Raw genomic sequence first — 27,160 nt, 5'->3', positions numbered from 1 at the left:
TGGTAGGCTGATTTTGAAAATCATCTGCAACAGATGGCGTATCAAATCCATTTCACTTATAACCTAAACTGGGTTTGAACCCAGGTTTGTATGGCTGAAAGGTATGTTGCATAATTCTAGTGCTACAAATAGTCTGTACAATCAAGTCCCATAGATGTTAATGCCTTACTGCTTTGAATATCCGTATCTTCAGATTTTCCGTGCATGTCCCTATCTTGGGTGGTTCCTTGTCTTGTTCTGTTTCAGGGTGTTCTCCTCCCCCTTGATATGCCAGATACAGCATGGTCAGTATCCAGGGGTCACTCTCACTATAGGAAACTAGGCAGCTGCCTAGGGTGGTAGATTTCTGGGACAGTAGACTCCCCCCATCTAGCACAGCTGAGAGCTTGCTGTATGTTGCGACCGCCCCGCCACCTCCCCACACACAGCCGTCCAGCTCTCTGGGGCTACCACCTCCTATTGTAGGGCTGCTCAGGCTGGGGCCAAGCTCCCGTGGGAGAAGATACTGGGGCTTTGCCCCCCATCTGGGCAGTCTTATAGCAGCTGAGGCCTGGAGCAACTGGTGCCCTGCTCAGGGAAACCAACACTAGCTCAGAGCTAGCTGAGAGGCCTGCATGCGCCTGCTGTTTCCACACCAGATGAGCTTTCCACCCTGGGTCCCTCCATCGGTAGTGGCGACAGCAATGGATGCGGCTGGCAGGGCTGCCCAGCAGAGCTCGGTGGCCACAAGCCGGGGCTCTGAGGAGCAGGAAGTGGCCCCCAGCCAGGCTGGTGGGGAAGCACTCCTACCCCCTCCCCAGATGCTTCCCACCACCAGGGCAGGTAAGATGGCGGTCGCAGCTCAGGCGCTGGGTGGCTCGGAGTTGCTCTTGGTGGCACCACAAGAGCTTGCTGGGGCTTCAGCCTCAAGCACAGGGACCTGCCCAGCTTTGTGTCAGTATCCAGCCCCCACCTGCTGTCCATCACCCCTCCCTGATGGGCCCTGCTGCCCCCCTGGACTCTCCTTGCAGCCGCTGTTTCAATTCCATCATGTCTGGGCTCTCGAGGTGCTGCCCCCACACGGGCTAGGAGCCCAACAGCTAGGAGTTCCTCTGGAAAGATGCAGGGAAGGGCGGACTGGGGGGGATGCTGAGGGCCAGGTGGAGGGTACAGGCTGCCATGGGCTGGGGGGATACAGAATGCATAGGGCTGGATGCGGGACTGGAGATGTGGGGCTATGCTAGGGGCTCCTGTATACAGCAATCCTCCCCCCCTCCAATTCTGCCAGTGGGAGGGAGCCCATCACCCCCTCTGCAAGGGGGATGAGTGCCCCCAGCCTGACTGGCTTTGTGGGGGCCCTATGGGGGGGAGCTGTTACCTGCCAGTGTGTGGGTCCCTTTGTGGTTGAACTGAGCATCTCCTGAGGTACTGAGCTGGGGCCTGCTCCTCCCTTGAGCCCCAGGCAGCTGGTGCCAACCTGCCTGAAAAGGGTCATTGGGAATCTGGCCCTGGCTGGGAGTATTGGCCACGCTGGGAGCACAGACCTCAGCCACTTGCAGGCCCCAGAGCAGAACCTGGGGGACTTTCATCCTGGTCTGGCCAAGCTCAGCCCGCCCGGGTATCGCTGTTCCCACCTTGCAGGGTCTGTAACTGGGGCCCAGGGGCCTCTGCAGGCCCAGGCCGAGATCTGCCCCGTCAGCCTCCATCCCAACTGGGTGTGGGTGGCAGCAGTGGGGGAGGCTGAGGCGAGCGTTTCACCTCATGGAAGGAAAAGGAAGAGCACCTTCCCCGGTGCCAGCAGTACGTCCCCTTTCAGGGCATTCAGGGTCCAGCAGTGGCAACAGATGCCAAGGGCCCTTAGCCTCTTTCTCCAGATGCCAAAAACAGAGAGACTTTTTTCTGGGATTTTGTTAAGACTCCAGAGCTTTTTAGTTCACCTGCCGTCTTCAGCAATCTTCAAGAGCTGGAGGCAGGCTCCCGGCATTTTGTTCTCCAGATGGCCCATGGTCACCTTGAGCACACTGTGTCCTGACAGTTCTTTTTGCACTACACTGTTAACCAATCTCCTCCATCCATAGGGGATACTTCCCAGCTCTAAGAAACCCAAGGACTTGAGCTAATCATGCAGACTCTGCTTTCCCATTGTTAGGTTTCTCTGGTTTTGATTGTAGGTGGTTCTTTAAATACAATGCTCTTATTGTATTGCATCCAGACTGATTATAATTGTAAAGGTGATGGATTTTTTTTGTTATTTTGTCCTTAAACCTCCTGTCAGTCATTTTCCTTCTCCTAGCCTTATAGTTATAAAATCTGACCTTTTTTAAAAGTTCACTTTTGCTGCTAATCCTAGATGAATCACCTTCTTATCTGCACTAATTGTGATGCGATCACAGTGAACCTCCTGCACAGAATTTAGGAATAATAATCATCATAGCACTTACCTAGAGTTTTACAGCATTAATCCCTGCATCACCTGGTGTGTGAGCCCCTTATGCTTAACAATCTGACCTACCTTCTATTTAGCTTATGCGCTCTTGTTCCTGTCCCCAGGCCTGAGGAACAGCTCTGTGAAGCTCAAAAACTTGTCCCTTCCACCAGCTGAAGTTGGTCCAATTACGGATATCACTTTACCTTACTGTGTCTCTTATCACCCTGTGAGGGAGGAAAGATTTGTTAGCCCCCTTTCATGTTTGGGGAAACGTGCAGAAGTTAAATGACTTGCCCAGAAATGCAGGCAGAGTCTGAACTACAACTCAATTTAGAGGAAGCCATATTTAAATTCCTAAATCCACTTCCTCCCTCTAAAGTGAGTCACCCTTCCATTTAATATAAATGGCTTTGTAAAGCAGGCTTATCATTTAATTTGCTTCTCCAAACCATGCCCCAATGTGTCACTTGACCAGTTAATACTGAGATAGCTAAAGTTGCCCCTTGTTGTACCAGCAACTTCCTTTACTTCTTTCAATACGTTAAGGACCTTTTTGTTGCACTGTACTGGGGCAGTACTCCGGCATTCATGATTTTTGTTACTTAAATTTCATAACCATGAGCTGGAACACAAATTGTTATCTCCATCCTGGAATGATCTGTTGATAGTATCTCTAAGTATAATTGCAGTCTTTTCCTTCCCGTTCCCGAGCCCTTCAACGTTGTCTTTTAATTAGGGATAACAATATCTCGTTGGCTTATGGTTTATCTCACCTCATCTTTAAGATACTGATCTGAGAAAATGATAGTCCCTCTTGCCAAGCCAAATATTTCTGCTCTTCCCTTCTAGGTTTTCATTTTTTTTTAAAATGAAAACACTGATATTCTTTATTTCTAGCGGTACAGCAACTGTTGTTAGCTCCACTGAGTTGAAACCCTAATTTTGCTTGGATCGATGCTTGGATCTATAGGCCTTTACCACGGGAAGAGTAATACTTTCTAACAGATTCTTCCTTTGGGTCTTTGATATTCCCAACTCCCAATAATATCTCTAACACCTTTTATCACTTTTATAGCCATCTGCACCTGTCTAGTACTTTTGAACTCATCCTTCATGCACACACTGAGATTTGTACATTGTGTGGTCCTGCATGTCGACTGGGAGAATTTCAAAGAAAACTACCGCCGAGACCTGGGATTAAGTTGGGGTGTGTGCATGAGAAACAAGGATAAAATATTCTTTAAAAGTTTTAACAAGTAGCTTTGCAGAGTCGAGAGCAAGCTGGCAAAATGAGAAGTAAATTCTAATTTTCTTGAAGTACAGTATGCTGGTATTTAGCAGTAACGTGTTTTGACTTGTATACCAAACTGAGCAGATTTAAGGGACATTAATAAAAACCTCTCTTCCTTGTTGGTAAAATACTCAATTTATTTGTTTGTTTATTTATTTATCACTGCTGTTGCATTGCCTTTTTTCTTTTCCTTTCCTTTTTTTGCCATAGATGTCAGTATTATTTCCCCCCCCCCACCCCCCCCCCCCCAAAATCTGGCAAATAGCAACAGTGTTTGATACAGATTGTGTTTTTTGAGTTGACCAGTTGGTATCCTAAATGAGATTTCATGTCAATTAGAGTCCTTCCTGGCAATTTTAAATGTCTGTTCGAGTGATTGTAAAGACTAAGTCCAAATCTGAAGATAATTAGAATCTTGATGAAATGCAGCTCTGCAAGCAGTGTTCAGAATAACTCACTAAGCTAGTTGTCTTTTTTCCTAGTGGAACCTTCTAGTTCTGCTCATTGTTAAAAGGGGTACAGATACCTAAACTTTAACTGTAAGCGGATTAGTTCTAACACAATTATATTCTACTAATACTAATTCTATTTGCCAACATAAGTAACTTTTTAAATGATCAGGCAACATGTGCTGGTACTGCATCTTCATTTTATCTGAAGAGAATCTTGTTTTAATTATGAGGGGTTATAAATCCTAAAAGAAGGAACCCTAACATTCTATGGAATAACTGAAACCGTGCATTGTTTTAAAGCTGGGTCAGCAAGTACTACAACACAACTTTCACCTTCCAGAGTGAATCTTATTGTTTGCTCTGCTGATTTATTAATTGGTTTTGCTGGCACAATAAATTGCAATTCTGCTGGAGGGACTTTCCTGGCTGGGGATCTTTGGACATATTTTATCTATTTGTTGTTGTGTTTTCGGCTTTGTATTTAAGTTTGGAATGTGTGTCATGGTTTTGCTTTTTTAAAAAAATTAGTTTTATCTAACCATGAAATTTATCTAAATGCCATACTGAAATGAATCCTTTCACAATAGGAATTGGATTTTCCGGGTACAACGTCTGTTTGCCAGCCGCGAATGCACCACAACTGCTGATGACAAGCCAGAAATCAGCTTGCGTGTCTTGCTATAGATTTTTGTTTCTAGGGCCTATTGCTAAGATAGCTATAAATTAAAATGAAGGTTTCTAATTTAGCGCCTTGTAGTACAGAGCTGGAACTTTGCACACTGCTGTGTTTAAAACAAACAAAAAAACAACCCACCGCCCATTGATTACTTAGATTAATTACAAGATTTCTTAGATAACTAGCTGTATAACAGAATACTATTCAGATAAGCCTTATTTCTTTTGTAGTAGCATATCAGTTTTTTTTTTTCAAGTCTCTTATAAATTATTATTAAGGCAGCAGGGAAAACTTTGCATTTCCATCTGGCTTGTTTTATGTCAAAAAAAACACCCCCCCCCCACTACAATACGGTTGGAAATCATGGCTGTACAGTAGTGAAGAAAAAACATTCATCCCAAGACAGTATCTCGTAAGCCTCCTGTTAAAATAGCTATCTTCAAACCCATGGGGAAATACTGCCTTCCCTAACTATATCTTTTCCATTTTTCTCAAGTGGCAATGGGTCTTGGGGATTGGCAGACATAGCCCATTACCTCTGGAGCAAAGAGAGCCCTGAAATGGAAGTGAAATGCTTCTTCTTTAACTCAACACTGAAGTTGTCTAAAGGGCTTCCCCAATTCAGAGATCCATATAGCATAGTTACCTGTTAGGGGTTTGTTGTTATTAATTTGCTAAGAAGTTAAATTGGGACAGAGGTGCTAGGGAAGGTCTCGACCCATGGAGCTAAGTAAAGCTTAACGTTCTAGTAAAGCAAAGTTTTAACGTTTGTTCTTTTAAGATCGGCAGATGTAGTTGTAAACACAATAATTAATTTTTTTTATGACTTGTATTAATCTCCCCCATACTGCTTTAATGTTTTAAGTCTAGTTTCTGTGGGGAGTCAGCTGGAAAAATAACATTTCTCTTTACGGCTGCTGGGTAGAATGCCAGAAGTATTTTTCATTATCCTCCATTATCATGACAAAGGGTGCGGTGAGTACAATCTGTAGCTAGATTTGGTAAATTTTCCTGACAATTTTGCAGACTTTGTTTAAACTGGAAATGAATCAGAGAGGATTTTTTTTTTAATTTACCTGTATGTCTGCAGCTGGAAGTAGGATACAAATGTACAGTTTTGATCACCCTGCTTTGAAGAAAAAAGCCTCTTATCCATGCTTTGGGTTCCTGTGGTGATAATTTTGACTCAGAAATTGCTCTTCTGCCTTACCCTTGTTTTCAAGCAAGTGGGTTGTTATGTGTAAGTGTGCATATTAAATGTAATGATGGCATTTTAAGAGTGTGTGTGAGGGTGTTTTTTTTTTTCTCACTAACTTTGTTTCTGGAATGTGATGAATACAAAATAGAGGGAATTGGTAACATATGTATAAAGTAAATTCTTCCCTGTCTGTAAAGTCCTTTGATTATTCTCCTACTAATATTAACAAAGCAGAAAGTTGGAGGCAATACTGCGCCTGCATATTTTTGTAATCCCGTTTTCAGTGTGGAGATGCAGGACATTACACTCCATAGGTAAAGTTGAATTCCGTTTGGCACTTAAAACCAGGGATTCATTTTTTTGTTTTGTATGAAAAATATAGTGTCGTCTCCCTGAATTTACAGCAGTCATTCTCCAAACAAAGAACAAATTTTCTGAGCATTTACAAGGAAATCTGTTAATTACTCTGAGCTCAAAATTAATTAAAAATTGGGCCCTTTAAGCAGTTTAGCATCTGTCAATCTTTTCTTTTGTCCTGAGTGACACGAAGGGGAAAATATGGAGTAGCAAAAGAACTCTGTGTCTTTAAAAATTAGTTTAATGTAATCTGAGACCCTAAACACTAAAATGTCTTTAACCATGTGATCATGGTTGGCATCACTATGGGGCAGAGTTAAGCTCATTTAGATACCTTTTAACTATGCATTTCTTAACTTTTATAACGTTTGGATTTTAAGTGTAACTTTAACTCTGAATTCCCTGGATTAACAATGCTTGGTTTTAGGATACAGTAATTACAACTTCCCTTTTAATGTGTTTTATCTTTAAATTACTAGGGTTGCCCACTTTGGTTGGACAAATTCCTGGAGACTTCATCACATGACAGAATCTTTAATTAAAGATTAATCTTTAATCCCTCTGGAAATTCCAGGACAATCCTGGAAGGTTAGCATCCCTATTAAAGTTATTGATGCATACTTTGAACCTTACCTCCGTTTTAACACAGCTGTAATGTGGGAATAATAGGGATCTGCCCATGTGGGCAGAAACATGCTTCACAAACGTTTTCATATTGTAATGAACTTGGTTCAGGGTAGTCCTTTTTATTATCAACCATACTAACAGAAATTGTGCTGTAGCCTAACTGAACTGATCAGCATGTGTGAGGTTTACAGTTTGAAACCATAAAAATAAGCCCAATGGTTTTTTGTTTGTTTTAATGAATTGGAATCTATGATAAACACATCCCAAGTAGTGATGTTGGAGAGAAACCATCCCTATTTTAGGGGAAAAACCAATCTGAGTTGCTAAATTAAAACAAGAACAGAGTTGATACTGCTACTTTAATATTTGGCTGCAGTACCACAAAGGCTAGTTTGCCAAATCAACAGAGGGACTACCCTGTATTTTGCAGTCCATGCTGTCTGCTTAGAAACAAACGTAAAAAGCAATCTGAAACGTAACAATGCAAGTGTTGTATCAGTAACTTTCAATATTGCCAGCCTCAAGTGTTCAGAAATTATCTGGGCCTCCCAAAATCACGAGTGGCTTAAGAACAACCCCAAAAGTATTGTATTTGTCATCTGGTTTTTGAGTTTCTAGCATTTCCATTTCTTCAAGCTTTTTCTCCCAACCACGAGGGCTGCAAGATTTTTTTTTTTTTTTTTTTTTAAAACCCAAAACACTGAAATTCTGATGTAATTGCATGAATGCAGGAGCTGGTGTCATAAGAAAAACGCCATGTATCATGAGACTTGCAATTAAATGATCAGAGTGGGCATCATCGAGCTTGAGTTGCTAGTGGAACACAAGTGCTTATAAACACTGTGCTGTTAAATTCTTTTTGTTAGCAGGGTTAAATTTGTAAAATGTACATTGCTTGGAATGCTTGAGGGTAAAAATGTAACTTGAAAGGCATTTTTCAATAATTGGCCTAAATATTCATAGCATTAGCATACTGAGTCATGCGAATGCCATCTGAAAACAAAACCATAATTTTACAGCTCCTGTGTAGATATTGACAAAACTTTTACAGTTTATCAATTCTTTTGTCTCCCAGTTTCTCCTCTCCTCCCCCACCCCCATGTTATTTCTAGGGAGAAAGTTGCATATGTAAACAAGATGTCAGGTTTTAAATATAGGGTCACAAAAATCTGTCTCTTACTCAGCACGTATGTTCTCAGTGCAGTGCAACATCTAAATCTTGCTACAAGGAGAAATGACTGATCATTTGAAATGCTGTTCTCCCTTCCGTGCCATTTGCCTGCTCCAGTTAATGTTTAGAATTGTGCCCAATACGCTGATGGGAATAATAGACCTGTTCACATTAGACAGCCCTTAAATTGCTTGTGCTATAGTGTAGTTCACACACTTGTAGTCCCAACTGTTGATGTCTACAAAGTGGATCATACAGTGTTTTCTCTACTTGCACTTTGTACACCGGCTTTTTGAGGACTTTATTTTGAAAGGGGATCTCATTAAATGAGCTATGGTCTAGCAGCACGTATCTCAAATAGGCCAGCATGTAAAATGAAGCAATTACTGAGGAGAGTAGTCTTGTTACGAGAACCTCTCACAGTGAGAATTTAAGGCTGTGATTTTTCAAAGGCATAAAGGACAATTAGGTGCATAACTCCCACTGACTTTCAAAGCATGATTTTCAGTGGGAATTGGGCAGCTAGCCTCCCTTTGTGCCTATGAAAACCTCCCACTAAGTTGGTGTAGTTAGCAGGGACGCTAGCTTTGTTCCATAAGAATGGCCACACTGGGTCAGACCAAAGGTCCATCTAGCCCAGCATCCTGTCTTCCGACAGTGGGCAATTCCAGGTGTCCCAGAGGGAATGAACAGAACAGGTAATCATCAAGTGATCCATCCTCTGTCGCCCATTCCCAGCTTCTGGCAAACAGAGGCTAGGGATGCCATCCCTGCCCATCCTGGCTAATAGCCATTGATGGACCTATCCTCCATGAACTTATCGAGTTCTTGTTTATCATGTTCATTAGATTTCTTCTTATCGTCAGGGCTGGTGGTGCAGACGAGTATTACGGTCGCCTGACACTTCCAACTGTCAAGCACTCTTTTTTTTCAGTTGCTTATAGCGTTGCCAAACCTCAACGGATTGGGTTGAAATTTCACATGCAGTGTGTTTGGAAAATTTCAGCCAAATCAATTCACTTGTTTCACAGAATGGGAAAAATTCATTGGTTTTTGCCCATGTTAGAAAAGGTCATGACCTTTTCTATAAATGCTTTAGCATCCCCCATGCTTTGGAGCATGGACTTGAAATTTGGCAGGGTGTGGCCTATGCCAGGGATGTGACTTTTGCCATCCCTATGAAAAGCTGCACGTTTTGGCCAAGTGATAAGCCTTTGAAAAATAGCAGTTTGCACGTGCTCAGTAGAGACTTTGTTTTTTAGCAGCAAAAATCTCCTAGGATTCCATCCTTACTGAGCAGGCTCTGGTCTCTTACAGCTCCTACCTGTGACTAGACTGCATGTGCTATCCTTACATAACCGTGCATGTTCCAGCCAGGGCTAAGGGCCAAAGCGGGACCTCCTGAGGTCCCTTCCAACCCTGAGATTCTGTGATTCTATGACATTTCCCTATAATGGCTGCTCTGTGCCAGGCACTGAAATTGAGAGCAGGTAGCCTATCTCTGTGTTCTCAATGACCCCCTGTGCTGGTAGCCAGAGAGCATGGAGGAGGAAGCAATCTAACTTTAATGCAGAGGGAAAAAAGTTAGACAAGGGGAAAGGAAGAGGAGTAGATTGGGACCAAGTCTGATGAGACTGGGACTGGCTGGACGAGGAGATGGGGACTAGGAAACAGTGGGGGAGTGTGGGCAGGAGGAGGGATGATGAACCTGACAAGGAGCTGGCAAGTGTGGGGAGACTTGGGACCGGCTGGGTAAGGAGACTGAGACTGGATGTGGAGAGGGGAAGAGACTGGGAATGGAAGGGAAGATTTGGACTTGGACAGTAAGCCCAGAGAAGAACCTAGGACTGGCTGGGCTGGGAGACTAGGGCTGGGATGAGAAGAGTGGAGACTGGGACACGGGGTCAGTGTTGGAGAAGAGACAGGACTGGAAACTGGACAGGTTAAAGAGGATGGGCCAGAAGGAGTTAAATTTGGGATAGGCACAAGAATGTGTGACACCCCCTGCCCCCAGAGCATACCCTCTCCAGAGCCTGGAATGGAACCCATGATTCCTGAGCCTGATTGTTCATCTGCTGTCAGCAAATATCTGTGAAATCCACTAGCAAAATTGTGTGCATCATTCCCCTCTAGTGCTGATCCACATAGAGCCGAAAGGTTGCCAACCTCTGAAGTGGTATGCCGGGTATTTTAAATGTTTAAGAAGCTTCATTTAAAATTAAATTAAAATGCAGAGTCTCCCGGACCGGTGGCCAGGAACTGAGCAGCATGAGTGTCGCTGAAAATCAGCTCACATACCGCCTTTGGTGCGCATGCCATATGTTGCCTACCCCTGACATAGAGGATGACAACCTACTATTGCTGTCAGTTGTTCCATTAGCTTGAGTGTCAGAGGTTTGTGCAATAGATGTAAAGATTCCAACCTTGCTGGTGACCCATACAGGTGTCCTTATGATGCCACACAACGGAATTTTTCTTAATTTTGCTTTTTAAAATCCTAGACAATTGCACCCAAAAACTACATTACAAGAACATTACTAAGACAGGAAAGACAAGCAGTCAAAACGTAGGACGTGCCAGAATTCAGCCCCCATGTGCATATGTATTCGGATACAATTCTTAATTACATGACCATATAACTACATGATCACACACAATTTTTTTTTCCCCACAGGCCCCCTGACTTTTCACATGTAGTTACTAACTGTGTGTTCCTTGTTTTCTGGGTGCTTGACTTAAGACCTGAGGTCTCATTTGCAGAAGTGCTGAGCACTCACAGCCGCAAGTAAAGTTAATGGGAGCTGTACCTTAAACATACAAAGCGCTGTATTATGCGAAGTACTGTGAAAAATCAAATCCTAGGTGTCTGAAATTGGGTACTCGAAATTTAGTGGAGATTTTTTACCTTACTCTGTCCCTCAGTTTCCAAGCTCCCCATCTGTCAAATGGGGATAGCCCCCCCCCATACCTCCCAGGGGTGTTGTGAAAATAAATTAACTTATGTCTGTGGAGCACTTGGCTACTATACTGATGAGCACCATGGAAAAGCCCATGAGGAAAATAATAATTCTATCTTCAGAGCAGGGTTTGAATAGTTTGCAGTGAATAGGCCCTGAGGCCATACATTGAACAATGAGGAGAAAACAAAATATTGAATAGGCGCTCATTCAGGGAGCACCACCCTTCCTGTGCTCTGAATGAGGCAGGGGTCCTGTGGGGGATAGATCGCATGTGATCGTGTAATTAAAGACCGTATCATAATGCATACCTACCAGGGGGCCAAACTAAGATTACACAGGCATTTCCTAGCTTTGGAGCGTTTGACTTGATTAAGGTTGCCGTGTTCTTTAACACAGCTTTTTTGGTGTGTCTATAGAGCCATAGACTGAGGGGGAATAAGGACCTCCTAGATCATGAGCTCAGGTGAGAAGGGGAGATCAGAGGACAGTAGGTTCTCCCACCGTGAGCAGAGTGGAGAGGGGTGGGCAGAGCTAAGCTGGCACAAGGGCAGCAGTGAATTACTCTCCTCTCCCTCCAAGGTGAAAAGTAGGAGCAGGGAAGACATTTGACAGAATGGTGATTTGAGACACAATTTTTTGTTCTTGGCTCTTTTGGAAAAAGACTTGTGTGCCACCTCCTTTACTCGGGGGTTGGAGTGAAGGCTCAATCAAGCAGTTTTGACAATACTTCAGCTCTACGTGGCACAACCCATCTTCAAAGCACTGGCACAGTTATTTTGCTGGTACCGATGGTGTCTTTGATGGAACAATTCAGAAAAAGATGCTGTAAATAGGTACAAGTGACATGCTGTGACTTATTGAAGTTTGAGGCGTCTGACTAGATATTGCAGAGTCTGAATCTTTTTCTCAAGTCAAGGTCAAATTAGATGTAAATGCATTTTATATTTGGCAGAAGATTTTGCTGCAAATGCTTTGTTTAAAGTGGTTTTCTATGGTTTGTGCAAGGCTCAAAATTGCTTCTCTCTATTGAAGCAGATTTCAGCTGCCTTTAGATGAGATTTATATTTTCACACTGGAAAATATCCTACCAAGCAACACCACCACCAAAAATCCCTATCCCAAAACACCGTTAAACAAAAATCAAAACTCCAGGGTAATTGAACAGATTCTGCTGCCTCCTGCAGCCTCGTCTGCATTTTTTTGCAAACAGAGTAGAAACATCACTGGGTCTCCCTTTGGGGATGGATTCTTGCCAGACTTTTCAGTAAATTCTCACTAATCAATTGCTGAACTACAGAGTCGGGAGAGAATGCAATGTATTTGCCTGCCAGACAGCTAACAGGAAAATAAAAAATGTTTAGCTGAGATCATGGGCAAAATGTGAATGGATTTGAAGAAGAATTAAAGGAAATGGAAAGTGTTATGTCTGCATCAATAAATTGATTAAGGGGTTTCCCAAGTGATTGTGGCTTCCTAAGCCACAGGCTTCTATTTTGAGGAAAAAATAGAAACCTGCTCAAATAGCGTCTGTGTTACTTTCCATGAGACTTTTATAGTCCAAACATGTTTGGTTTATTTGTAAAATTTCAAGAGGCACCAAGCTTGGTTTGACACTCCCTTCCCGCCCCCCCGGCTCTGAAGAGGGAGGAATGATGAAACTGGACATTTTTCTAATCAGGGAGGCGATTGTAGTGGGACGAGTTTTGAGGCTGAATATGTTGCCTTGCCAAAACATACCCACGATATTTTTCTGTTTTCATGGATTCCACGTGCCCCGTTGCTTCCGCGCTCTCTTCAAACCCTCCCACCCCTTCTACTCGCCCTCCCCTCAGTTTTGCTGACTCTTTCAATAGAAGATCAACAAGCTCTGGCATGGTTTAGTCACTCCTTCCCAGTCTTAATAGCCTCCCATCTGTCTACCGTGTCAGGTCCCCACCAAGACTAAATGCCAGCCCTTCACCTGCCCCTTAACCCCCACTCCTTTCTAACTGCTGACCTCCCTCTATCTTCTTCCTTGACCTCTCCCTTTTTTTTTAATGAAAGCTGGTCATGGTCTTCCACACTCTTTAAAAATCCTCTACCTGAATGTCCCCTCCATCTACCATCCTCCCTCTGTTTCTTTCCCTCACTTCCAAATCTTCCCAGTAATGGGGTTGGAACTTACACCCAGTCAACCATCACATCCTCCTTTCTTCCCAAAATCTTGTCCTGTTTGTTTTCAGGACTGACCACTGCTGCTCTGTGCTCACTTAGGCCTTGTCTACACTGGCAAGTTTCTGCGCAGTAAAGCAGCTTTCTGCAGTGCAACTCCCAAGGTGCACACACTGCCAAGCCACTTAGTGCACAGAAACTGCACAGTTGCAGCGCTGTATAAAAACCACCCTGACGGGAGGTGTACAGCTTTCTGCGCCGGGAGTACAGCATCGTGGTGCCAGTGAGGACACCCTGGTCGATTACAGCGCTGCAGTTGGTCTCCAGGAGGTGTCCCACAATGCCCGTTCTCGCCTCTCTGGTCTTCGGTTTGAACTCTACTGCCCTGCCCTTAGGTGACCAACCATGAGCCCCACCCCTTAAATTCCTTGGGAATTTTGAAAGTCCCCTTCCTGTTTGCTTGGTGACGCATGCAGAGGTGTCAGCACATCTTTCCAGATCATGGACCTCATCAGCATTTTGGAGAGAGGAGGCTGTCCAGTCCCACCTGCACTCCTGCCATAGGAATTATGATACCTCTGGACAGATTTCATGATGTATGACAGAAAGGGGCCATGAGCGGGACACATTGCAGTGCAGGGTCAAAGTGAAGGAGCTGCCGAATGCGTACCACAAGGCACTGGAGGCAAGCTGCCGTTCCGGTGCTGAGCCCACGAGCTGCTGGCTCTACAAAGAGCTGGACGCGATACTCGGTGGCGACCCCACCTCCACTGCGAAGGCCACTGTAGATACTTTGGTGACTCACGTGCCAATCGAGACTGGACTGAGCCAGGAGGAGGAAATCTTGGACGAGGATGTGGAGAGGGAGGGGGTCCCAGAGGCAGAGGACGACTCAGAGGTCGGAGATGCTTGTATCCAGGAGCTATTCTCTACCCTGGCGGATGCCAACCTGTCACAGCTGTCGGATCTTGGCAAAGTGCAAACAGGAGAGGAGGCCCCTGGTAAGTGGCTTTGATCTTGGGAATTGCTGAAGTGAGGAGTTGTGTGCAGGAGGGCTGCAGAGAGCAGGCTTGTGTCTGTATGAGGTGCATAGCACCATGTGCCTAGTGTGAGCGGCGGAACAGGGTATTGATTGACTCCCTCACTTCACAGGAATCTGCCTCAGAGATCTCCAGGAAACTCTCATGGAGATACTGGGCAATTCGCTGCCGCTGGTTCTTTGGCAGAGCTGCTTTGTTTCTTGCCCCATTAAGGGTAACTTTCCTGTGCCACTCTGCCATCACTGTAGGGGGAACCATTGCTGCATAAGGGCCAGGGTGGAAGCCGCAGTCTTGGAGAAGACCCTCCTTTGATTCCCTGCTTGCCCTCAGCAGTGAGATATCTTCCATAATGAACAGTCTGTGGAAAATGTGGGGACAAGGAATGATTATAAGGCCCCACCCAACAGTGCTGGCTCTCCCCAAAAGCCACACACCCAGTGTACAGTATGGTCCTGGCACACTGATTTCCCCTGCAGTTACTCACCATTTGGGGGGGTCTTGTGGCTCATGTGTGCTTGCCTGGGGTCAGCTGGTTAGTGATAGGTATGTGAATAGTGGCTGTGTTTTAAATCCGGGGTCTGTGCGCTGCAACCAATACTGCTTCTGTAAAATGTTGCATTTTGGCTTCACAAATATGACCTTGGGAGCGCAGCCTCCCTCTTCGTTATCGCCAGCTGAACGGCTGCGCAGAGTTAGAAAGCAGCCACGATGAACTAAAGAGGACTTTCTGTGTAATGTCCGCAGCCAAAAAAACAGGAATTGGAGTGGCGGGATAGCGAGAAGAGGGACTGAAAGGTGAAAGTGGTGTGCCAGAACGAAGCCGCGGACACACTCCAGGTGCTACCAGCACTGCAAACCGAGCAGCTCCGGGCCTGCCCTCCCCTGCAGCCGCTGTCGCAAAACTCTTTTTCCCATGTGCCCCCCGGACACCACCAACACACTGTTATCAGCCTCCTGGCTTCAGTCTGTTCCCGCGGCATTCCACTCCTCCACCCTCACAGTCCAGCCCTGCAGACTCCCAGTACTCACTGCACTCAACACCCAGCCCTCTGCAGTCTAGCCCTGCTGAAGAACTGTACCAGCTGCACTGGACTCCAACGGACAAGTTTGCATATGATACCTGGACGTACACAAATCATTAACCGTCCCGGGACCCCACCTTCTCCTGGGACCCTCCGGTTATTGTTTTTTAATAAAAGAATTGTTTTGGCTTGAAAGCAATCTTTATTCCATTAACTGAAAGCAAACAGGATCCTGCAAAGCAACAGGCAGTTTTCTGAAATCTTCACAGTGCATCTTCTGCACCAATCACAATCACCTCCTAGCATTACAAGCACTGCACTCCCGAGCATAGCAACAAATATTAGTGGCTTTCAGCTTCAAATTGCTGCCTCAAGGCATCCCTGATCCATATGGCCCCGCGCTGTGCCCCTCTAATAGCCCTGGTCTCTGGCTGTTCAGATTCAGTCTCTGGTGCTGAGCCTCTGCAGTCCAGCCCTGAGTGCACTTGTCACCCCTCCCGTCACAAATACTATGGAGCATACAGCACGCGGCTATGAGCATAGGAATATTGTCATCAGCCAGGTCCAGCCTCCCATATAGGCAGTGCCAGTGGGCCTTTAAACGGCCAAAAGCACAGTCAGCTGTCATTCTGCACTTGTCAGCCTGTTGTTGAACCGCTCCTTGCTGCTGTCAAGGTGCCCCGTGTATGGCTTCATAAGCCACGGCATTAAGGGGTAGGCAGGGTCTCCCAAGAATCACAGTGGGCATTTCGACTTCCCCTATAGCGATCTTCTAGTCCATGAAGAAAGTCCCTACTTGCAGCTTCCTGAACAGGCCAGTGTCCCAAAAGATGTGTGCGTCATGCACCTTTCTAGACCAGCCTGTGTCCGTGAAACGCCTGTGGTGATCCACAAGCGCCTGGAGAACCATAAAGAAATACCCCTTCCGATTTAATGTAGTTGGTGGCTAGGTGGTCTGGTGCCAGAATTGGAACATGCGTGCCATCTGTCACCACTCTGCAGCTGGAAGCCCATTTGTGCAAAGCTATCCACAATGTTACTCACGTTGCCCAGAGTCACGGTCTTTCGGAGCAGGATGCGATTAATGGCCCTGCACATTTCTGTTAATATGAGTCCAATGGTCGACTTTCCCACTCCAAACTGGTTAGTGACTGATCGGTAGCAGTCTGGAGTAGCCAATTTCCACAGTGCAATCACCACGTGTTTCTCCAACGGCAGGGCAGCTCTCATTCTTGTGTCCTTGCGCTGCAGGGCTTGGGCACACAGTGCCATGAATGTGGCTTTCCTCATCTGAAAGTTCTGCAGCCACTGCTCGTCATCCCAGACATGTTCCACTGTGGTCAGGATCTCCATGAATGCCACAAGCAATCTCGTGTTGTAGCTACTACACGTGGTGAGATCAATGTCACACTCCTCTTGCCTTTGTAGTTTAAGGAATAACTGCACTGCCAATTGTGATATGTTGGTGAGAGTGAGCAGCATATTGGTCCACAGTGCATGATCCATTCCTGCAGACCAAAGAGGCAGAGCACGCAGTACACAAACTATTGAAAGATGGCGCCAAATGTGGACAGAAGCACAGGAATTGCTGGATGCGAAGCAATGCATCATGGGGCATTGGGACAGGCTGCCCCACGACCCCCTCCACCTTCCCACAACTCTTAATGGCAAAAGAGGAACAGATGCTCTGTGGGATAGCTGCCCAGAGTGCACCACTGAGAATACCGCTGCCAGTGCCGCAAGTGTGAACACGCTTTAGCACAGGCAGCTGACAGTGTGAACACACAGCGGTTTCCCTTCAGTGCTCTCTGAGTGGTGATGTAACTCTGCCAGTGTAGACATACCCTTACTATCTGATTGCTTCCCTAGCCCACTGCAATTGGCTTAGTCTTATCTGGAATTGAGTATCAACCAGGTTGTGGCCATCCGTGCCTCAGTTGCACTCAAACATTGAAAGACGCTCAACCACATTCCATTGGGCTGGGCGAGTCAGATACGAAGCTGTGAGTTAACAATGTACTTAAACTGTTCTAACCCGAGTATAGATTCTTACTAGGCTCTCCTCAACGGCACACGTTGCATAAGAGGGGTGACAACAAAGAACCAGGAAGCAACTTGGGGAAGAATAGCAATTGCCCCAAGCAATCTTCTGGAGTATTTGTCAGACAGAAAAGAATAAAGTCCATTGTGGGCAGCCCTGTCCACCTCCACCAGGGACTGTAATGAGTCAACAGCACCTAATTATCCACGGTATCTCAGGCAGCTGATAGAGCTAATGATATGTGCACGGACACCAGGTATTATCCATTCTAGCAGTGAAATCAACCAACATAAAAATTGCAGTATCTGTGCCTGACTTGCAGAGCCTTGATTGACAAAGTTAAATGAAACCAGCCCAGTTTCAATGCTCTGAGTTTTCTTGCCACAACCTGTTCTATAACCTTAAACAAAAATGATCAATTGGATACCGATTGGCTAGATTGCCAGTGTTGAGAGATGACTTTCCTTGAGCACAGGCCAAACAAATGCTTCCTTTTAAATCAATTGACAGCCTGCCCTCCTCAAAGGAGGCACTGGTAATTTCAACCAGCCAAAGACTCAATACTTGCCAACTGGCCCCCACCTGCTTGGGGAAGACAAGGATTCGAAGCACAGACGGTGGCATGAAGTTCTCCCAAAATGTCCATAAATGGCACTGGCTTAAATTCAAGCAGTGAAGGCCTAGCTTTTGTCTCCTCCAAGCTTTAACACACCTCCATGGACACAGACAGTTTAGTCTAAATTGGACTGATTTCAATCCACAAAGCTACCTTGGAATGGATGGACTTGCATCAGAAACTGTGGGAACGGTCCAGATTAATTGGGCATTCCACCACCTAAATAAAATTTGCTGATGGAGCCACCACAGTGCAATGCTACGATGGATACAGGATCCCTCCAGGATTGTCCTGGAATCTCCAAGGATTAAAGATTAACCTTTAATTTAAAGATTGTCATGTGATGAAACCTCCAGGAATACGTCCAGCCAAAATTGCCAACCTTGGTCACAACCCCCAGGCATACCCTGCAAGCTCCAGGAGCTGCTGGACAGGGAGAGGGCCCGGGTGAGAAACCCTGGCAGAAATCGGGTGGGGCTACGTGACCCTACATGTCCACCCATGCATCGCCTCTGCGTTTTCCCTCTCCCATGGGCTGTTGCAGGTAAATCATGGTGAACTGTGAGGAAGAAGCTGGGGAATAGGGTTGCCTGAAGGCTGCTGTTTTGACAACCAAGCACAAAACATTATTACCTGGTCCTGGGAATAATACAGTCTCCCCCAGAGCCCTCTGGAAGCCCTCGAGTAGGATAATTTGAAATTGTAGAAATGGTTAAGCATGTCCATTATATCATTTGTATAAGGTAAAGTGTATGTGAGGGAGGAAATAAAGTACTTAACTTGTTTCTCATAGTGGGGAAGGACAGTGAAGAGTAAACTTTGGGGTTTTTTTTTTTTTTTGGTTCTGTGTTTTGATGTAGGTAATCTTGTATGTTCTTGTTCTAGAAGTTGCACTCAGAGACTCATGGTAGCGCTCCTCTGAGGTGGTGGGCCTTACATAAAAACCCGAATAGACCCAATGAATTCTACTTTCTGCAGAATGAAAGTTGGCATAGGCTTCTGATCCTAAACCAGAAGATGCATAATAGGTATCTTCTGAGTGAGCACATTGTGCAAGAACAAGCCTCGAAAGATAATTTTGCAACAGGAAGTCCTGAAGTTCAAGTGTCATAGTTTAGAGTTCCTGTTTGTGGTCTTGAAATTAGGGAGTTCTTTGTTTTGTGGTGGCAAACTGTCAGCCTGATGTCCTGAAATATGTATTTGAGTTTAAACTCTTCTTCTTGGCAGTCTTTTTTACATCTAAATTTCTTACAAGGATTAAAAAAAAAATGTTCCATCAATGTTATATTGGTTTCTATTCAAGTGCTTTTGATTCTGTTCTGAAACTAGTTGCTTTAGCTTGCTGTTGTCTCTAAAAACACATTAATAAAATATGTCCATATATTTTGTCTGTGTGCTATATATTACTTGCCACAAAAGGGGTGGAAATTGCCTAAATAACTTTTCAGGTAATATAGAACTTGTTAATGCATCACATTTGATTTGAAGAATTACACTGCACCAGGGTATTTCAGTTGGTTTGTAATAAAAGGAAGCGGTGAATGAGACTAGATTAAGCTATAATGATAAGGCTGCAAAAGGATCTAAAGTTGTCTCTTGTAATTAGGAAATTTGTCTGCCTTTTTGGTGTATCATCTCATCTGATCAGCCATGCCCCTGTTCCTTACCCCGTTAGGACACAACAATTAAGACTCGTCTTCTTCTCATGTATCCGCTACCACCTCCTCTGCAAGATAAAATGTTTGTAGCGCTTTCAGTTTTCAAATAACGAATCCAAAGTGAAGTTTCTGTATTGCTAGAAGCTAGATTAAATGGTAAACCCTGGCTTTCTGACTTGGACGGTTTCACTGGGACATGAATGGAACAATAGAAATGCTCACTTGTAGGTCATCCGTTTGGTAGCCCAGAAAGAGAGTGACTGACGCCTCAAATGATGGATGCATTTGTGCTTTGCAGGTATGGGGCCTACATTTTTTTTTTCCTCCCCCCTCCATCCATCTCATAGCTTTTGAGTGACATGTCTAAGGTGAGTTGTTCTCACTCCAGCTTCAGTTGGACAAGTTTCAACATCACAGCCCCCTACCCCTACCCATGTTGCATTAATTAGCACCATCGTTGGCAGCCTGATCATGGAGATCAAGTACTGAATGCACATTGTCATTGGACTTCCCCCTCATAACTAGACCCAGCCTCTAAGGAACAACATTCTTTAGGTTTGTAGGGGCGCTTGCGCTGCTGCTACTCAGGCTATGTCTGTTCTGCGGCCAAATGGGAAGCTTCATTCTCCATGACTATTGCTCCTTCCTCTTTCACCAGTGCTATAGTCACACAATCCTTGAAAAAAGGAATTTCATAACAATAAGCAAATACATTTTTGATGCTTCCATAGAGCGTATATAAATGAAATTTACATAATGTGTTGTATTTTCTTCTTTAAGATTTTTTTTTAAGCAATATTTTTCAACACAAGTTACTTGACTTCTCTGAATTGTTTGCTACTACATCCTATGTGAAAGTCTTAGGGCTTGTCTACACTGAGTGGGGGATCAACACGCAATGATCCATACATCGGCAGTCAGTTTAGTGGGTCTAGTGAAGACCCACTAAATCAACGGCAGATTGCTCTCCCATCAACTCCTGTACTCCCCCTGAACGAAAAGTGCAAGGGGAGTTGGGAGACGCTTTCCCGTCGACATAGTGTAGTGTGGACCCCGCAGTAAATAGATCTAAGTTACACCGACTTCAGCTACATTATTCACATAGCTGAAGTTGCGTAATTTAGATCAATCGCTCCCCCCCATAGTATAGGCAAGGCCCAGGGGCGGCAGATTTGTATAATTTTTGGTGGTGCCCAGAATGCGTCCAAGTCCTGCTCCCACCCCCACACCTGCCTAAGGCTCTGGGAGTGAGTTTGGGTGCGGGAGGGGTGTAGGCTCTGGGAGGAAGTTTGGGTGCAGGAGGGGGTTTGGGGTGTGGGCTCTGGGCTGGGAAAGGGGTTGGGGTGCAGGCTCTGGGAGGGCATTTGGGTGCAGGAGGGGTGCAGGCTCTGGGAGGGAGTTTGAGCTGGGGCAGGGGCTTGGGGTACAGGAGCGGGTGAGGGGTGTGGTGCTTATCTTGGGTGGCTTCTGAAAGCAACCCTGCACACCCCTCTGGCAGCGGCTCCTAGGCGGGGGGACAAGGGGGTCTCTGCGTGCCATACTTCCCGGCCAATAGGAGCTGTGGAGTCGGCTCTTGGGAGGGGGGGGGTGCAGTGCACGGAGACACCCCTCCGGGGCTGCAGAGACGTGGTGTGGAGCAAGGGCAGGCAGGAAGCCGCCTTAGCCCCACTGTGCTGTCGGTGGTGTCGGCTGGAAGTCCCCAGGCCCTTTTAAATCGTCCGGGGGCGGCAGGTGGGGCCGGGAGATGCTCCAGGGGAGACACACAGAGGCAGCAGGTGAGGCCGGGGGAGAGACCCAGCCCAGAGCAGTGGTGGAGCCGGGCCCCCAGGTCCTGAATGTTCCCGGAGCACAGGCACCATGGGACCATATAACTTGCTGCCCCTGAGAAGGCCTTAGAGGTTTACTAATGCTAACATATAGGACAGCATTCTTCTCCAAGGCCACGGTAGAGCTCTGTTCTGGTCTGCTGTGCTTTGAGTGTGTGGAATGCCATAATGTAACAATTTTGAAGGAGCAAATCCTCTTGCAGGCTTGAGGAGATGTCACCCGCAAAGTAAAATTGCAAAATATTCCTTTTTGTTTTGCTCGTGAAAAAAGCTTGATATAATGAGGGACCTTTTCATTGTGGGCTTGGTTCGATTGCTTGTGAAGGGCAAAGAGTATAATGAAGAGGTGTTATTTTTATTTGCAGGTTATCTTAAATGTGACACCGATGACGGCTGTGAGAACAAAGAAGAAGTAGGAGGAGAAGAGCTCTTTGACACTGTAAATTCCTCAATTGTTTCCGGGGACAGCATCAGATTCTTTGTGAATGTCAATTTAGAAGTACAACAGAATGTAACTGGTAAGTGCATTGTGTTCTCTACAATCCTTATTGAAATGTGAGGAGGTCAAACTATGCCTGCCTTGATCTCCCTATTTTTCTGATGAAGACTCCCCTGGTAGGTATTTGCCCAACAAAAGCTGTGGTATCCAAGGGAGATTTTCAAAGTCACAGACCTCAATTAGGCATCTAACTACTATTGACTTTCAGTGACAGGTACCCAAATACCATTTGAGCCTCTGAAAAGCTGACCCCATGTGCATGCCTAGAAGCACCCATTGACTTCAGTGAGAGCTGCTGCATGCTCAGCATTTTTTAAAATCGCGATTTTTTTTTTATGTAGGTGCCGACTTATTTTATATAGGTGTACTTCTAAAAATGGACTTGGGAGACACATTTAAAGAACTCATTTTTGAAAGCCTATACTTCTGTGTACACTAAGTTCTCTCTTTTTGTTTTGTTTTTTACTTTCAGTGAGTGTGAGGGGGTGGTGAAATGAGGTTGAAATGGGTTTTCTCTTGAGCTCTGAAGTACTGAGGTGGACTATCATAATGACCTCTTCTAGAAGTGAGTTCCATAGCTGTGGGCTGGATGCCAGAAAAAGCTCTGTCTCGCATTTTTCAGTGGAAGCTGCATAAAATAGGTTGTTTTCCAGTAACAAAACTTTTCTCTTTCACATCAACATTTGTAAGGCTTGGTCTACTACACTACAGAGTTAGGACAACGTAAGGCAGGCGACCTAATTATTAGGACTGTCGAGAGATTTAAAAAAATTTAATGATTAATCGCACTGTTAAACAGTAATAGAATACCATTTATTTAAATATTCATGTCTTCTACATTTTCAAATATATTGATTTCCATTACACACACAGAATACAAAGTATACAGTACTCGCTTTATATGATTTTTATTACAAATATTTGCACTGTAAAAAACAAAATAAATTGTATTTTTCAATTCTCCTAATACAAGTACTGTAGTGCAATCTTTATCATGAAAGTTGAGCTTACAAATGTAGAATTATGTACAAAAAATAACGTTTTATTTCTGAATGCAATGTAAAACTTCAGAGCCTATAAGTCCGCTCCGTCCTACTTCTTGTTCAGCTGGTTGCTCAGACAAACAAGTTTGTTTACGTTTGCAGGAGATAATGCTACCCACTTCTTATTTACAATGTCACCTGAAAGTGAGAACAGGTGTTCACATTGCACTGTTATAGCCGGTGTTGCAAGATATTTACGTGCCAGATGCGCTAAACATTCATATGTCCCTTCATGCGTCAACCACCCTTCCAGAGGTCATGCGTCCATGTTGATAATGGGTTCTGCTCGATGACGATCCAAAGCAGTGCAGACCGATGCATGTTCATTTTCATTATCTGAGTCAGATGCCACCAACAGAAGTTTGATTTTCTTTTTTGGTGGTTCGGGTTCTGTAGTTTCTGCATCGAAGTGTTGCTCTTTTAAGACTTTTGAAAGCATGCTCTACAGAGTCCCTCTCAGATTTTGGAAGGCACTTCAGATTCTTAAACCTTGGGTCGAGTGCTGTAGCTATCCTTAGAAATCTCACATTGACAAAATGCAAAGAAGGTACCAAATCTGTAGTGAAAGTGTTCTTAAAATGAACATCAGTTGCTGGGTCATCATCCAAGACTTATATAACATGAAATGTATGGCAGAATGCGGGTAAAACACAAAACAGGAGACATACAATTCTCCCCCAAGAAGTTCAGTCACAAATTTAATTAACACATTATTTTTTAACGAGCGTCATCAGCATGGAAGCATGTTCTCTGGAATGGTGGCCGAAGCATGAAGGGACGTACGAATGTTCTGCATATCTGGAATGTAAATACCTTGCAATGCCAGCTACAAAAGTCCTATGCGAATGCCTGTTCTTACTTTCTGGTGACACTGTAATTAAGAAGCAGGCAGCATTATCTCCTGTAAATAGGGTGACCAGATGTCCTGATTTTATAGGGACAGTCCTCATTTTTGGGTCTTTTTCTTATATAGGCTCCTATTACCCCCCCACCTCCTGTCCCGATTTTTCACATTTGCTGTCTGGTCACCCTACCTGTAAATGCAAACAAACTTGTTTCTCTCTGTGATTGCCTGAACAAGAAGTAGGACTGAGTGGATTTGTAGACTCTAAAGTTTTACATTGTTTTGTTTTTGAGTGCAGTTAAGTAACAAAAAAACCCTACATTTTTAAGTTGTACTTTCACAGCAAAGAGATTGCACTACAATACTTGACTGAGGTCAATTGAAAAATGCTATTTCTTTTGTTTACAAATATTTGCACTGTAAAAATGGCAATACAAAATAATATAAAGGTGAGCAGTGTCAACTTTGTATGCTGTGTTGTAATTGAAATCAATATGTTTGAACATGTAGGGAAAAAAATCCAAAAATATTTAAGATTTCAATTGGTATTTATTGTTTAACAGTGCAATTAAAACTGCAATTAATTTTTTGAGTTAATCACATGAGTTAGCAGCAATTAACTGACAGCCCACTAATTATATCAGTGTACACGCTGTAGCTGTGCTCACACTGATGTAAGTGCCCTGTTACACCAACATAGTGACTCCATCTCCTCGAGAGGTCTGGGGCTTATGTCAATGTAGTTAGGGCTATGCAGTGTCCGTGTAGACACTGTGGGTATAACAGTAGTTAATTAGTGGGACTGCATTTCCTGATTTGAATGTCACTCTTGTGTTCTGGTGTCGTTTCTAATTTGTATTTTTATTGTAATATATAAAAGGAGAGAGGGAGAAACATGCATAACATGACTGCATCCAATACAAATGAATGTGCGATAAAAACACAACACAGGATTTACATGTATTCACATGTTCCCAGGTCAGGTCTTCATTTGATACAGTTGCACAGAAATGCGACGCAGATTTAACTTCAAATACCTTTGTCATGGCAGCAAATGTAACTGGCACATCATACATAGTTCTGGGAAAATAACTGGTTTGGTTTGGTTTGCTGGCAGTTCCAAAAAATAGAGGAAAAGGAAAAAATCCATAAACCCAGTAATCGTGAAAAATGTGATTAAATTGAAAAAATCCATTCTAGGATCTCAGTCTTGCCATGACCCAGTGACTATTCATGGTCATTGATTGACTAGAAATTGCCACTATGAATGACCGTGAATAGCCATTAAGCCAACAGAAGAAGTGAGAATTACTCTTGTCTGGTAGTTAGGGACTCACGTAGTATGTGGGGGGCCAAGTTCAAATCCCTGCTCCAATGACTATTTATACCAAATGGAACAACTTCAACAAGAGAGATTGAGAGCCCCTTACCAGAATATCCCAGAGCCTAGTGGAAAGGGCATCTTCCTGTAGTGTTGGAGACCTGTGTCCAAATCCCTTCTCCAGATCAAGTCAATGGTGGAACTGAACTTGGTCTCCCACATCCCGGGTGACTGTCTTAACCACCGGGCTAAACTTACAAGGAGGGCGCTTCTACCTCTCATATTGTAAATGGGATCTAAGTCCTGAAAAATATTTTTGGCCAAAATTCTTTGAACTCATCTCAATTTTGCAAATAGCTTTGGGTTGATTGAGACAGCATTTTTCAGCAAATAAACTAATTTGTCCAAAAAAAATTCACCCAGCTCTAATCATAAACACCGAAGCTTCAGTAAGCAGATCATAGTAATCCTGGATAATTAATTGTGTACCTCCAAGAAGGCTGGTCAGATGATTCTGCTTCTTTAGATTAGCTATTCTATTTCTAGGCTTGCCAGCACAAACTATCCTGTGTTCACGCAGGTTGTCTATAATCCACACCATGTATGTTGTTGGGAGCTCCAGATGACTAATTCATTAATTAATAGGTTCCAAGGCCAGAAGAGACCACTGTGATCATCTAGTCTGATATCTCGTATAACACATCCCAGAGAACTCCCACAAAATAATTCCTACAATATATCTTTTGGAAAATAACATTCAATCCTGATTTTAAAATTCAGTCATGTAGAATCCACCACAACCTTTTGTAAATTGTTCCAATTGTTAATTATCACTGTTCTTTTCTTTTAAAAAAAATACCTTATTTCCCGTCTGAATTTGTCAAGCAGGAGAATCTTAAATGGGTTATTTTTACTTCTATATTTGGCATTAGTATGACCACTGCTGGAATACCGTGTCCAATTCTGGTGTCCACAGTTCAAGAAGGATGTTGATAAATTGAAGCAGGTTCAGAGAAAAACCCTGAGAATGGTTAAAGGATTAGAAAACATGCCTTCTAATGGTAGACTCAAGGAGCTCAGTCTGTTTAACAAAGAGAAGGTTAAGGGGTGACATAAGTACAGTTTATAAGTACCTACGTGGGGAACAAATATTTAATAGTAGGCTCTTCAATCTAGCAGAGAAAGGTATAACCTATTTCAGTGTCTGGCAGTTGGAGCTAGAAAAATTCAGACTGGAAACGAGGTGCAAATTTTTAACAGGGAGTGTAATTAACCATTGAACATCTTACCAAGGGTGGGCTATGGCTACACTTGCAAATTTGCAGCGCTGCAGCAGGGTGTGAAAACACACCCTCTCCAGGGCTGCAAATTGCGGCGCTGCAAAGCGCCAGTGTGGTCAAAACCCCAGCGTTGGGAGCGCGGCTCCCAGCGCTGTCCGTTATTCCCCACAGAGAGGTGGAGTACGGACAGCGCTGGGAGAGCTCTTTCCCAGCGCTGGCGCTTTGACTACACTTAGCGCTTCAAAGGGCTCCGGCGGCAGCGCTTTGAAGTGCAAGTGTAGCCATAGTCTGAGTCATTCACAATTTTTCAATAAATGTTGGATGTTTGTCTAAAATCTGCTTTAGGAATTATTTTGGGGAAGTTGTGTGGGCTGTGTTATGCAGGAGATCAGACTAGATGATGACAATGCTCACTGTTTTCTTTACCTATTTTGTCAAAGCTGCTTAAAGCCTCTTGGTAACTTACTCAGTGACTAACTTTCTTGTGGGTTGGGCTATTTTGTCATACAACCTCTGTTGCAGTCAGTGGCAGTGGCTGAGCTAACAGCAGCTTGACTCAAGAGAAATTAATTTGGGGAAGTTCTATGGCCTGCGTTCTGCAGGAAGTCAAACTAGGTGATCACAGCGGTCCCTTCTGGCGTCGGAATATAAATTTCTGAAAGGGAGCTGCTTGCAAGACC

The 27,160-nt window shown here is 44.3% G+C and overlaps 1 protein-coding gene across 7 annotated transcripts in view; it reads left to right on the top strand.

Annotated features, from left to right (window-relative positions):
- The window catches only part of SLC4A11 (solute carrier family 4 member 11), a 256,975-nt gene that overhangs the window by 110,563 nt on the left and 119,252 nt on the right, over positions 1-27,160 (top strand). For all 7 annotated transcript variants that reach the window (XM_045018780.1, XM_045018782.1, XM_045018779.1 and 4 more), the window contains one exon: positions 21,859-22,011. In XM_045018780.1, coding sequence (XP_044874715.1) covers positions 21,859-22,011 — 153 coding nt within the window. The remainder of the gene's footprint in view (positions 1-21,858; positions 22,012-27,160) is intronic.

This window comes from Mauremys mutica, chromosome 5 (assembly GCF_020497125.1).
Source record: "Mauremys mutica isolate MM-2020 ecotype Southern chromosome 5, ASM2049712v1, whole genome shotgun sequence".
In the NCBI taxonomy this organism is placed as follows: domain Eukaryota; kingdom Metazoa; phylum Chordata; order Testudines; family Geoemydidae; genus Mauremys; species Mauremys mutica.
This window is presented reverse-complemented; position numbering and strand designations above follow the sequence as displayed.